Source organism: Astatotilapia calliptera, chromosome 16, assembly GCF_964374335.1.
Source record: "Astatotilapia calliptera chromosome 16, fAstCal68.1, whole genome shotgun sequence".
NCBI lineage: Eukaryota > Metazoa > Chordata > Actinopteri > Cichliformes > Cichlidae > Astatotilapia > Astatotilapia calliptera.
Genome location: NC_137437.1, coordinates 35,917,089 through 35,931,579, shown reverse-complemented (window position 1 = coordinate 35,931,579; position 14,491 = coordinate 35,917,089). Strand labels below are relative to the sequence as shown.

General features: G+C 42.9%; 1 protein-coding gene across 1 annotated transcript in view; it reads right to left on the bottom strand.

Moving 5' to 3' along the window:
- lrp1bb (low density lipoprotein receptor-related protein 1Bb) overlaps positions 1-14,290 on the bottom strand; it is a 259,062-nt gene extending 244,772 nt beyond the window's left edge. Inside the window, exon 1 of the mRNA XM_026144138.2 lies at positions 13,740-14,290. Within this exon, the coding sequence (XP_025999923.2) occupies positions 13,740-13,830 (91 nt within the window). The 5' untranslated portion in view covers positions 13,831-14,290. The remainder of the gene's footprint in view (positions 1-13,739) is intronic.
- Between the last annotated feature and the right edge of the window lie 201 nt (positions 14,291-14,491).

Genomic DNA, 14,491 nt, shown 5'->3' with positions numbered 1-14,491 from the left:
TCATACTGCCCGAAGGTCAAGAGACTAAAGAGATGATTACCGTGACCTTGGTTTTATCAGGTCACACAATGTGACTGCTGGGAGGTAGTGAAAATGTACACTTTATTTTTGTAGCCATTTAACAAAAGAGATGAAACGAGTCGCTGCCACATTTTTTAGACATTGTCCAGGTTACATGTGGCAAATTGAGTTGAGCAAAAGACATCATCCTGGTGCCTCCTTAGGGATACTGTAACCTCAGCGATAAGCAACATGTCCCGTGTGAGTATTGTCTGGGGCAGACAGATGCTGGAGCATGACCTCTGATAACTTTGTCAGGAAGCCTAGCGTGATGGCAGATAAAGCAAAAACCGGTGCACTCAGAACACAGGCACAGAAAGTTCATTTTTAGATTCTCGCTACTACATCAGAGACTACAGGGAGCTGATACGCCTTGTCCTGACCAGCTGCTATGAGTGTTGAATCAGAGCACTGTGGTAAATATGAGTCAGACATGAAAATGTTGGTTAGCTGAACAAGACTAAGGTCAAGAGGAGACCATCTAAAAATGAGAACTGTCATGTCAAGTTCGCCAAAACTGATGACGACAGCCCTTGAAGATGCTCTTTTATTAAGACTGTTTATTTTTAGAAACCTTTTTTTTTTTTTCAAACTACTGTAGTCGATTTCAAGTAGCTTCAGAGAAAAGCCCTGACACACCTGTCAGGAAGACGTACTTGTCAAGGCACTGAATGTGCTGCTGTGGTGAGCTCCATCTCCAGAGAGGTCGCTTAGTTATAGAAGCTACGCGTCAGGTAATTTCTACTTCTGCGTAAAAGATTAGGAGATGAGTCACACAGCCAATTACTGTCATTACAGTGTCTCGTGACATTAATTCACACAAGACTGTACAACAATCAAGATTGCTCTACAATCTCAAAGGCTAATAACAGGTGGAAAAATGTAATTGCTTTCATCTGATGAGCCAAACTCACGAGCCAGGAGATGAGACGCTCTAAGAACAATCACCGCTAAATCTACAGTCTGTCATATAAGTTAACTTTGGGCTTCTTGATTTACCGAGTGAAGTGAAAATGTAAATGTGGAGGCAGATTTATAGAATTATGAGAGTTAGTGATGTGTACAATAAACCAACACGGGAATTAGAAAAAATACAGAGTAGGCTTTCCTTACTCACTGAGGATGACCATTTGAACAGCTATTTAATCAGTTAGTTGATTAACAGGAATCTAATAAACAATCATTTTGATTGGTGATTAATCAAACCAGTAAAGCTGATGATCCATTTTCAGTTTTGAGGATTTGCTGCTTTTATTGTGATCAAACACAGAGTGTCCTTGGATTTGGACTAATCGTTGAAGAAACTGTGCTTTGATTAAAACACAAAATAAGTCCTCTAAAAATAAATTCCCTCCAATGAATATTCATCATTACTGAACATTTTTATGCCTAAAGCTGCAGGTATGAATTATGCTTGGGTAAAATGCAGCTCCAGGATGGCCTGTGCACTGTGAGAGTGTTTGAGGTTAGAGCGCCTACAGTCTGCTTTCTATTTACGCTGCGTCGTTCATGTTGTTCGTTATCCTCAATAAGTCTGTGTGTCAGAGATTTGTGCAGTACGTGTGCACAAGGCTGCCACAGACTCGTGTTCAGGTTCATCATCATATGCTCCGGTCAAAGGAAAACAATCGTATAAGCAGGTTATGTAGTTTTGTTTTAATTACAGGGTCTTTCCTGTTACTTTCTGATGTTATCAGTTTCACGTAAATTAGTTTATGAAGACAAATGATTTTATAATGTAAATGCAGTAAGACGAGAAGATGCCGTAAAAGCCACCCGAGGGAAGATCCCCACACTTTAACAAGGTCAGGAGTCCAACTGTGTGCTTCACTCTCTCCCCTCACAGACGAGCTCTGATAACGAGAAGAGATATGAAAAAAAGCATCAGCAGTAATTGCTGTTTGCACATCAGTTTAGTTCTGGAGAAAGCAAACATAGAACATCACCTATTTCAACAATGATAACACCCATGCCACCAAACGAGCAACATAAACGGCTCCTCTACACGAAGGCGTCCGATGCCCGACAGCGACAAACATTTCACAGACAATGTGCCACTTTCTCATCGCCGTGTTACGTCCCTAAAATACTTCCTAATTGTAAAAGCGGCACGAGAGACGTATTAATACAATAATAACCCTCCACTGAGTTTGATGAGACCACCAGAGTAATCATTTTAATTGTACTGTACTCTAATCACAAACTGGATGAAAGATTCAAATTTTTGGTCACTGCAAACAAAAATTTAAAATTTGTAAAGTTAAAGTATCCAAGCATGACGATGCATAGAGTCAATTTAGGACTCGCCTGTTTTTTTGTATTCATATTAAAACACTGGTGCAACATACATCACAAACACATTAATTTTCCATCTTTATCAAACACCAAATATTTGGATTTCCTCTCAAAAGAAGGAACAGCACAGATATGTGAACCACAGTCACAGACAAACCTCCACTTCGGCTGTGCTTTGCATAAAGTGTTTTAATATTAGTGATAAAGTGTTTTATGAAGGCTTTTCATCGACGTTCCTGCCAGAAGGAAATTGGACTGAAGTACCAACACTTCTATATGTTTCTGATCTGGGTTTAGCTAAAGGACACACAGAAACCGTTCTTTGTGAAATCAGTGGTGAGTGCTAATTAATTCTGTTAGCTAGATTTCCAATGTTTCAGGGTCACTGCAGCCAGCACTCTTGGGCCCCGGTGACGAGACAGTAATACTTTAGATTAGAGGACAAATCAAATCTTATTTCCAGTGTTGGAGGATGTATTGGTGCAGTTTGGCCTCCGAGCTTGTTTTCCAGGGTTAGGAGATGAGTGTTTGTGTCTGCGCTTTACTAGCCGCTCCAACTATTCAGGCTAAACAAATGCAGCATCAGGGAAAGCCTTGATTTGATTTATGCCCATAAGTGTTTCTATAACAATGTGATGCAACATGAAAACTATGAATTTCCAGAATTAATACCAGAACTTGACGACTGAGCACGACTCCCCATGAGGACCTGAACATGACCACCCTGCACACTTTGGTCACGTTGGTCTCTGAGAACCTCGTCCCAGCCAGGACACACGAGGTGAGGAGGACAGGAGTGCGAGATATAAAAGCTTCGGAGGCAGAGGTAGACCTGCTGCGGGACGTTTTTGGATGGTTTGTGTGTATTTGCTGAAAGTCAACCCACTGTCTATGCAAGTGCCAAGGTAGTTAAAGCTGCTAACACGCTACACTGTGTCTGTGGGACAGGGCCATCCTGTCTCGGAGTCTATGAGACGCTTCTTTGTCTTCACGTACTTAAGGTGTGATTCAATTCAATTCAATTCAATTTTATTTATATAGCGCCAAATCACAACAAAAGTCGCCTCAAGGCGCTTCATAGATACAGAGAAAAACCCAACAATCATATGACCCCCTATGAGCAAGCACTTTGGCGACAGTGGGAAGGAAAAACTCTCCGGCAGAACCAGGCTCAGGGAGGGGCGGGGCCATCTGCTGTGATTGGTTGGGGTGAGAGAAGGAAGACAGGATGATACAGAGGACGGGGAAATAACACACTACAAAGCACCAGTTTCTTCACAATCGCAGGATACAACAGAGGTCATGTCCCCCCCTCAGCAACCTCTGTGACTGTAACAAAGCAAAGGGTTTATTACTTCGTGTCATGACCACGACACCAACGTAATGTTTCTCCAGTCGCCTCCTCTGACATGATGAATTCCACCTTTTTAATGCTCCATCATCAACACACTCACACACGTTTTCTACACAAACACGTTTATTTCTTAGTTCTTCTCATTTAAATCTGATTTCACTCGGTCATAAAACATGAACTTAGCTCCTGGTTCTTTTTGTTTGAAGTCTGGATGATTGTCATTTTGAAAGTGGTTATCATTTCCTACCAGGTCCACATTTAAAAGGTTTGGTGGAGCAGAGTCCCTGAACTGATTCTAGGTGTGAATAAGATGTGTGAGTGCGATTGCCTTTGTTATCGTATGACAGAGCTGGTTTTTGTTTCTCTGCTTCTTGAGTAATGTGCTAATGTGCGTTGATGTGTTCAGCTCAAGCTCTGTGCATGTTTAATATCTTGAAACAAAAGCAAATTTTAACGATTATTTATCGTCATCTGTGGACAAAATTTCTTTACTATATCACAGACGTTCGTACTGACACAACCCACATCCTAAGGATCGAGAGAATACTTCAATCATTTTAAAGGCTGTGAGAGCGTGCCTGATATCTCTCCTGGTTTGATGATTATTCACGACTGTGTTTTCTTGTCCTTGGTAAAAAATTAAAAAAGAAGTGCATTCTTCACAAAATCATTTCCAAACAATTTCACAGCTTCTCGTTCTTTGTCTTAAATTTCTCATGCAGACTGTTGGTAAAACACTTAGCGCGACATAACTTATTAAAAACTGCAGGTTTTTGCACCGTATGCATGTAAAATCAGGCAAAGCTAACATGAAACAGAAAGGTGTGATAAATCTAAAAGCTATCAGCAAAAAAAATCCAATTATTTTTCAGGAAAAAAAAAATGTTTGCACTAAACTTCAATTGTTGACGTGAACAAGGCCACAGAAGCAATCACAGGAACGTGCTTTCTAAGAGAAACATATTAAATCTCAGTAAGTCCAGAAGGGTTTTTATTTCTCTTGGGTTTTGTTCTTGGCATTGACTGTTTCAGAAACAAGTGGCCCTTATCAGGCACTGAGCAGCGAGAGATACCTGTGACAGCCGACATGTTTGAGGCCCAAGTGCTTAATCTCTGGTCTCTGCTCCGGAGCAGTGAGACACATCACTAGAGCAAGGAGGGAGTGACTGCGTGCATCTCAAACCAGCTGACACAAGAAATGGAAATGGAAAAAAACACCCTGCATGAGCTCGAGAGCACTCCTCTAATCGTATCAAAGACTTCTACAAACAAACATGGGTGAACTGTGATTGATGGGAGCGCAGTTAATAGGTCTCCCAATCCAACGCTGTGAGAGAAAGGAGGGTGCCAGAGACCAGAGATCAATAGCAACTCGGAAGCATGTTAGGGGATCATACTGAATCAGATTGATGACAGCTGGTGGTGATGCATTTGGCAATCTAATTTTAACACAAAGTAACTCAGTGATAGTGCTGCCACAAAACTGAACTCAATCCTTGCGGGCCAACAGCATCACAGCTGTAGAGAGACACCGACTCGTGCTGCAGGTGGAGGTAGGGGCAGCAGCACTGTTTTATCTTGGATTTTCAATTCGTGCTCCGTGCCATTAAAGTGCATTAAATTATTCACACTTTGTGGCAATCTCGCAAATATTTTAGTCCCAAAAAGCTCTTTCGGTGGAGTGCAGAGCTTGGACATACACGCCAAACCGACAGAGAAAAAATCTGACTTGTACATGTCCTAAATGCAGGCCCACAATTTTTACCGGCTGCACATTTGATGTAGCCACTCACGGCTTTGCACACAGGCGTGAAAACGACGCCAATAATTTCCTTTTCTATCCTCCATCTAACTGGATTGAAGCATAGTGAGCTCTGCCAGGGAAGGCAGCCACAACACAGACAGGGCATAGACATTCATTGTAGAAAGGCTTAATTTGTGTATATGCATGTGCTTCTCCGAGTGCTGGCATGTTGGTGTGTGTGTGTTTGCCTTTGCTGAGCTCGTACGCTAATCAAGAAACCATAAATAGCGGGTGCCCTATGTAAATGTCTCACACTGTGCACTGTCCTGGATCGTCACTAAAGATCATTTAATTCTCCGTATTCATTAATGGCTATGCTACAGGTCTTTAAGGCAATGGGTTGTGAAAATGACTGAAAAACAAATCAGGCAAAAGACAAAATATCATCTGGTTAGCCGTTTCTGCATAAGCATTTTATGTTTTAAGCCATAAAGGAGAAATATGGATTATTGCAGAGGTATAAAATGAAACACCTCAGTGGTTCAATATTTCTTAATTACTCTATGTGCCGATTTCTCTTTTAAGAAGGACACAGCGCAGCATCACCAACTGGCCTTAGGTTTGTCTGCTGAATGAAGCTTGTTGGGGGATGGATGAATCCCTCCCCTGTTCTGGTTTTCTGAGCCAAGTCTGCATGATGGGGCCCTGAGCCTTCGGCCTGTGCCAGGTGGCAGCTGGGAGAGAGAGTCCCCGGCCAGGCCTCAGCAGCCCTCTCTCTGGTCCTCTGGCCGCCACCGCTGCCACTCGCCGAGCTCGACGAGCTCGACACCAACTCTACTGACCTACAGATTGGTCGGGAGTACTGGTGTTGACCCTTTTTCCAGATTTCTTTTTCTGTGTGTGAAATAAATTCTTTGTGCAGAACATTTTTTTAAGACACGGTGAAGCGCTGTTCTTCGGTCTATTCCAGAGTCGTCACGAAAGTAGGATCCAAACTTGATACCGACACCCGGAAAATATTCAGTACTATTTTCAAAACCATGAAAGTTAATCAGCCTTTCTAAAAATAATGATTATAATAATACTGGTCTGAGTAAATGTATTCATCTACAGCCATTTGTCCTGGTTCGGCACTGATGGAGCTGCTAAGGTAACCTGCCACTGTTTCTGTCTAGTGGTCAGCTGAGTAGCTTCAACGCTAGCATCGTAATGCTAGCTCATTGATTAAACAGATGGCTGAAACAGCCATCGCGTACCTGGCATGTACCACCCAGGTTAACATTTATTACAACTGTTCAATATTTTGGTGCAGTTGAAACGGGAGCTTTACCGACCTCGTGTTGCTGCACCACTCTTCACGTGTTCAGCTGCTAGTGAGGGGAGGGGCTGCTCACCTGCCTGCATGCAGCAGTGATGTGAGAAGAAATGTTGTTTTTTATTTTAACTTTAAAAAAATGTCAAGGCTTCCACACAACTGTGTTAAGTAACACTAAAGAAACTGTCTGACGCTTGTTTAACTTTTACTAAAACATTGAACTGACTCAGAGAAAAGCTATTAAGTTAACCAGCACTAAAAGAAAATGAAATATCACTATTGTTGGTTTTAAATATTCCTCTTTAGTGTACTCATCAAACAAATAAATTTTTTAAGATTACTTGAGTCATGTCTGGTATTTCAATGAAATACTGAGTTTTTGTAAGTCAATTCAATACCTCTTTGTTTAGTAATTTCAAGATTTTAGAGTAAAACAGTGAAATTCACAGGAGTTCTCTCACCTCTTTCCACTCAGTCATTTAATTCTGAGTTATTTTAATCTTTGGCTCTTTTCTCCTTCCCCTCACTCCCATCCAATCACAGCAGATGGCCCCGCCCCTCCCTGAGCCTGGTTCTGCCGGAGGTTTCTTCCTGTTAAAAGGGAGTTTTTCCTTCCCACTGTCCAAAGTGCTTGCTCATAGGGGGTCGTCTGATTGCTGGGGTTTCTATGTATAATTGTAGGTCTTTACCTCACAAAATTAGACATTTTTTGCACTAAATTGAGTTACTCAACACAGTTGGATAGAACTACTTGACTTTTTCAGTAAATCCAAATCAATTTTTCAGTTCAGTTTTTAATTGAAATAATATAAATGACACTAATATATTAAAGAAAACATAATTTGTTCAGTAATTCGGTGCTGTTACAAATGAATTTCATATCTGATAATAATTTGTCATTTTAGAATAGATATAATATTTCAGTCTAATTTTTTTTTTTGACAAACCTACTCTGTACATGCTTTCATGTATCCACAGTACTAAAAGATACTACATTTTTTTAATTTTGGTATCGAAACATACTGTAAATAGCAGTTCTGGTGACATGCTGACTCTGTTAATGTCTGATATGGTATTAACATGAAAAAGAAGTATTCTCTGCCCAGGTACAGTGATAAATCAAATCGTAAATCTTGTTGAAGCTGTTTGTTAACCAGGAGATCATATTATTAATTATTCATATTACAAGTTAATAATTCAGAAAAGATTGTACCACAAATATGCCAACATCTGTAACCAACAGGACATAGCTCTCCATACATGGTGAATGCTCTCGTCTGTAAGACCTCAAACATCCAAAAAATAAAATAGTTCAACATCATCTTAAATAGTTTGTAATACTAAGAACATTTTCTGTATCAATTTGTCATTTCTGGATACATGTGTGCAATATATAGCTGTTAGCTAACAGCATGCCAATAGTGAATCCGAGAGCGTTGTTTTTATCTAAACACAAATCAGTAACAATAATATCAGCCTGTCAAGTGTCGGGTTGAGCTAGTGATGCTGACGGGTCTTTCCTCCGTCATATTTGAGCAGCGCTCCACATACATCCTCTGTAGTGAAAGGTCCCAGTTATATCTCAGCACTGAGGGAAAGGTTTGTCTCATGCACTCGTTTTTTCATGCATTTTGCCAAATGATGTCAAACGAACAAAGCACGCCGTGGTTCCTGTAGGCCCGTGTAGACATAATGGAGGAACTCGATGATGGCAACAGTATGATTTACAGCGTAAGAATCCACCGCTGCTGCATTGAACGTCTGTACATGCTGAGCACACAATTGTATCTCCTCAGGGTGCTGCCTCCATCCAGCTAGCTGTTCACCCTTTCAAACTGACAGACATACTTTTAGCCTGCGATGGAGGCACTTTTCACCCCTTAGGATACCTCAAGAAAGACGTTTGCTTAACTCAGACCTTGAGCTCCACACTCAGCTGCATACTAACTCTAACCTTTACTATACAGCTGGTCAAAGCTACACATCCCTGTTTCATTGTTCATTTTAGCAGATGGTCTCATTGGTGCATAGATTTTTTTTCCATGTTAAAAGTACATTACCTCACCCTTACATTTCATTTTATGATGTGTTCTATCGTGTCTGTCACCTACTGATGACCTCATACTTAACTCGACTTATGAGAGCAGCAGCGTATCCCACTACTGCTCATATGAGCCCTACTTTCATTAGCATATTTGGCAATAAAGCAGTAATGCTTTCCTGCATTAATAATTCATTCAGAAGTTTTTTATAAGAGGAACCATATCTGTATACAGCTGAGTTAAGTTCTTAGATTCAACGCCAGCATCAGGGGATTTCTCTAAAGACAAAACTTGCTGATTCAATATTCACCTTTTAAATTATGTAACATTTTGGAAAAATCTAATATCAAACCCCATGCCACCCACATAATTAAGTCTTCCCAGAACATTAACCAAAACAGATCATGTGGGTCAGAAATCTAGCTCCTCCTCCCATTGATAATCAATGCTACAAGTCAATTTACAGCCAGTGGCTTCCACAACCTGAGCCCACTGCATTACTTATTCAATTGTAGCCCATTAAGACTGTGAGAGCTGATATTAAAGGTGACACGAGCAAAAATCTAACAGCTTCCTTCAATAACTGTGTTCCATACGAGGCGTGCGGGGCCGGATCACTGAATTCGACTGTAGCTCGAGGCCATGCTTCACCTCTGCCCTGAGATAGATGTAAGAGCTCAATGACAGCAGCACTTAGCTCACATCACCAGATAGATGTGTCAGCTGTTTCAATGTCTTTACATAGCTCATAAAAGACTGAATGCCACCCTGCAAAAGTGCAGTCTAAGCACTTGCCTGAAACAAACCTCAGAAATCCTGCCACGACTATGATGTTTAGAGGACTTCTGGGAGGAAAAAGAAAATACAGAGGTTTCGAAGAAGTGCTCATATATACCTGCATCTGACCTTCCGCAGACGTAACGAGCTGACAGGCTTTTTCTGACAACTTGTCTGGTTTTCTAGCCAAGACAAACTTATGAAGCAATACTTAACAAAAAGCACCTGAAGCACAACTCATGGATGCCAACAACAGCAGCAGCCAGTAACCACTTCACAAATGTCTCCTGGCTAACAGAGCGCAGGCTAATGCATTCGACGGCACACTGCGTCTGTGTTTATGTTTTTACCAGTATGATTTCTTAAATCATCAGAGCAGTCAGGTGATTGCAGGTTATTTCAGTCCTTAAGATCCCCGCTTGCTGAGCTGCACGCTTTTGCTGCCTTGTCAAAACAGGATGTGGACAGAAAATTGAGCTACAAAGGAGCCCTCGCAGCTGGAGGCCTCTTCTAGTGTTAATGGTTTCCAGAAAAAGACGTAAAGCAGCTATGAAAACAGAATTTGGTCCAACCTTTGAAGGTCACCTGCTAGTCTCTATCTAATATTTCTCCCCTAAAAACAACACCCTGATCTTCATATAACACCAGCTTCCAGAACGCCAACGAGAACATGGAACATGTCTGTTTATTTTGTTTGTTTGTTTAAAGGTGCTAAAACCAAGTGATTTACATAATATCCATTTATAAAGTCCACTCACAGTTTACTGTGTCCTAGCTGTCTGTTGAATGAGTAAGGGTACAAAGGCGACATTAAGCAGGGCGGACATTTTTCAAACAGTTCCTGTAACCCTACATTATTTAACCCTCGGCTTCCTGTCACAGTCGCTCCTGCCGCTACAGCCAAATCAGCCCCTTCAGGTTGGCCTCCGTCATTTCTGCTTCTGAGATGTGTTGCTATCCTCGCCACGTGTACCTGTCTGCCCACCTTCATGTGTGAATGTACAATATTAAACTGTTCCCTCCTGCAAGGTTGCTTTTTGCACTCATGTTCTCCTCCCCGCCTGTTTTTGTTAGCACGGTTACAGATAAAGTTTGTACATCACACTTTCAGTCTCAAGTTTATTTTTGTGAACTCTGGAATTGCTAATCAGTCCTGGAGCCTTCCTCCGGTTTGTGCCTGAGCAGGAGCAGATTCCTGAGGTTACTGATATGTTTGTGTGGTTTAGCAAATGGCCTCTGCATAATCCTGCGAGGTCTAGCAGAGCAGTTCGAAACGAGTCGTGCAATTCGACGTGAAAACGTTTCGGTAACAACTGCAGGTAGCAGTGCTTACATCAGCCTCCTCTTTTGGCGCTCTTGCCGTACGCGGTCCTCTTTGGCAGACTTTCTTGTGCCTTCTCGTACCTTAACCATCTCAGCTGAGCTGTCATGATCGTGGTGCTAATACTGGCCACTTCTGCCTGCTTCAGCACTTCAGAGTCAGGAACTTTGTCTCATCATCTTAAGCCCACGATGCTCCCTGAGAGTCACCTCAGGCAGTGGAGGTGAAAACAGTTCAGCATTTTGGAGTGATGACTATCAGTCTCACATGCATACAGAAAAGATGAGAGGAGCTTTACAGGCTTTCAGCTTCGTTTCTGAGTCATTCGCTGTTCGTATCGACCCGTCAGCCTGACAAAAGCTGCGCCTGCCTGCACAGTTGATGCAGCACGCTGTGGCTTTAACAGTTCAGTAGAATTAGAGTCATTAAACACTAAAAGTTAAAAAGTAAGAAATATACTGAAGCATAAGTTTGTATATTCATAGTTGCAGCAATATTTTAAAATGTACAAGAAGGAAGAAAATTTTTTCTGAATAAATAAAAATATATTACAATGATTTAATAATGAGAACATACTTAAAAGGATGCCGAAGACATGCTTTTGTTTCTCAAATGGTCCAAAAATGTTAGAATTATCTTGCATTTCTTACAGTGTGCCCTTCAGCACTATATTCATCCTGGTCACACGTTTTATGTCTTTATTGTCCAATGATGAGTGTTTAGACAGTAACATTTCAGGAGCTCACAACTGAGAAAATCTACAAAGTCCTTATCTCTGCTGGCCAACGAGCTGCACATAATGCAGACGCTGAATGACTTCTCCCTCATCGTGATTCTGGTGCTTGCCTTTGCACACACACACACACGGGCACTTACATACACTTCTGCGATGGTATCTGGCTATCTCACTTAATTAGCCTCTAAAGGCAGCCTCCCTCGTATTAGTGGATGTGCCTTGCACTATACTATCGTCTCTTAAATAGGGTATACGTTACAAACAACCTTGAGCTGTTTGCGGCTGGTGATGCTTATCTGGCGCTGAGGTCAGTGCATGGCATCCAGGTTTTTGGGTTTTTTTTAGACAGGTAGTGCTGCGGTGTGTCCAAATTTCCAAGCCTGTCCTTTTGTTAGATGAGCAGCGTACTGCCACACCAGCCGATCAGGTCAGTCTGCTCAATGTTAGATGGGCGCGAGCGATAAAAGGGGAAAAACAAGGTGGAAGCATTTCAAAGAGCCCGTGCCATTGCAGGAATGATTCTGGAAATGCCTTTTATTCATGCAGAGAAAACCACGGGCTCACTACTTGGCATTCAAAGTAACAACGCTGCTACCACAAAGCAAATTAATTTCAGACTAATTAGGATAAAAACCAGCTTTGGTGTTGAAAGAAAAATGAAACGCTATTATCATTACCGTCCATTTAGACACAGCTACAAGAGCTCCCATTTATCCTGGGTACAAATGGAGCAGGACAGCACACAGAGATACAGGGTCCAACTTTCCAACTCGGATTCTCTGAAAGTAAATTTGGAACCTTTGTGTCTATGAGTCCGCCCCATCCTATCTGCTGTCCTTCTAAATACTGTTATAGCAGCTCGATGAGCCATTATGATACCTGTTTTTACTCTGATTCAAGCCACACCTCCACCTCTACCCTCACAGAGCAGGAGGCAGAGAAAGGTAGCTGGTTTTTTGTTGGTTTTGGTGATTTACAGTGATTGGAAGGCAGGCTCATGAGTCTCCTTCGTGAAGGTCTCACAACAAGCAAAGCAGCCCTGACAAAGATGTGTCTGCTGGGGAACAGAAAGTGGGAGAACTATGAAGCAATCATGTCCACTGACAACAAATCGATGGGCATGCAAACATGTTCCTTACAACTGCATGTTACACTTACCACAGTTTGTCTTTGGGGGACGATTAATGCAATCAGCCCCTGACTCAACATGTAAGTACTGAAATGGGAGTTTTGAAAGGTTCACAGTAAAAGTTGATGTTTGACTATAAGGATAACTACTTCAGTTCAATCCAGTTTTATTTTATACTGTAAGGTAGACCCTACAATAATACATGCAAACTACTAAATCACAAATATTTTGTGTAATTAAAAAGATAACCTCCTTTGGGTTTTCAGAAATTCTCCGTCCTTGCATACTCTTAATAAATTCCTGTCTATGAATGCAGCTGTTTAAAAAATAGCACGAGCCTAATATGCGCTTTAACTCGATAAAATCCTGGCAGTGCCTGCTCGGTGAAGCTTCGTTCCTCTCGGGGATCCTGCTCTGTGACTCGGATTTTTAGATTTCCCCGAGCCTGTGTGGCGGAATTCAGATTCACCTAAAATGATTCCCGACATTACCCGAGCACGGAGCCACTGCGCCGCGCGTCCGCACGGCACAGGTATACCGGAGAGACAGCACGCACTCCGGCACCGGGCTCGGCTCTGGTCACCTGCTGCATTGGAGGATAGCACTGCTACGCACCTGCAGTCAGAGCCGCCGAGTCTATCCCGGTATATCCACGGGAACGTTCCTGAAAATGCCCACGCGGGAAAGCGGTGCAACACACACGCTCGGGGGGGTCACCGTACAGGTGGTATCGTTATTTGTGGTCCAACAGCTGGGGGGGCATTACAGTGAAACATCCTCAATTACAACACACAGAGACGAGCGGACTTAGTGAGGTATGCCACCGACCATCAACTCTCCATCGTTCAGAAACACATTCACATCCAGCTGCTGCTGCCCGTCACGGCGCCCACACTGCACTAAAGGCGGCCCGCGCTGCCAAGTTTCACCGGACTGCGCATTCCCGGCGGCCCGGTGGCTCCTTACCTTTCTCCTCGTCCGACACCGTCGAGGGCTCGGCGCACGGAAATAATCCCGAGAACAGGGCAAGAAAGGCGAGTAGAAAAAACTCCGACATGTTTTCGGAGAGCGGGCTGTAAAGAGCCACGGTGCTTCTCCTGCTCCTGCTCCGGGTCCGGGTCCAGTCTCCCCCTCCACCACCACCCGGTTGTCGAGCGCCGTTATTCGGTGATGTCCAGCGGAACCAGTGCGCAGAACAGTGCAGCGCTCCTCCGGCTCCTCCACAAACGCACACCGCCGCTTTTCAGAGCGAACAGACGCACCGGAGACGGCAGGAGAGAGGAGAGGACAGGAGAGGCGGGGTGGGAGAGCAGGAGGATAAGGAATGAGTACGTTTCCTGTCTTTTCTCAGTGATTAAATGCCGTCAAGGTGGCGCAGCTCGCCTGAAATTAATCAAATCCGTTCGCTGTGCAGTCAGTGGAGTGGGTGGGTGTCAGCCTGAGGTCCAGGGGTGCAGAGGGGGTCCTTAAAAAGAAGAAAAAGTCAGAGGATGTAGGATGAGATGTGAGCAATCTCGTCAGACCAGTGACTTCACTGCAAATACAGAGTTATGCAAAAGCACATCCAGGGGGAAAAAGGTGCATGACTAAGAAGAAATAAGAGCCTTTCTCAGGTGAAGCATCCAGAGTGACTGCACAGACACAGCTAAAACAAAAAGCACTGAAGAGACCACTGCAGTGAGGTGTTGTTTAGCATAGATCCAAAGCACAGGCACCTC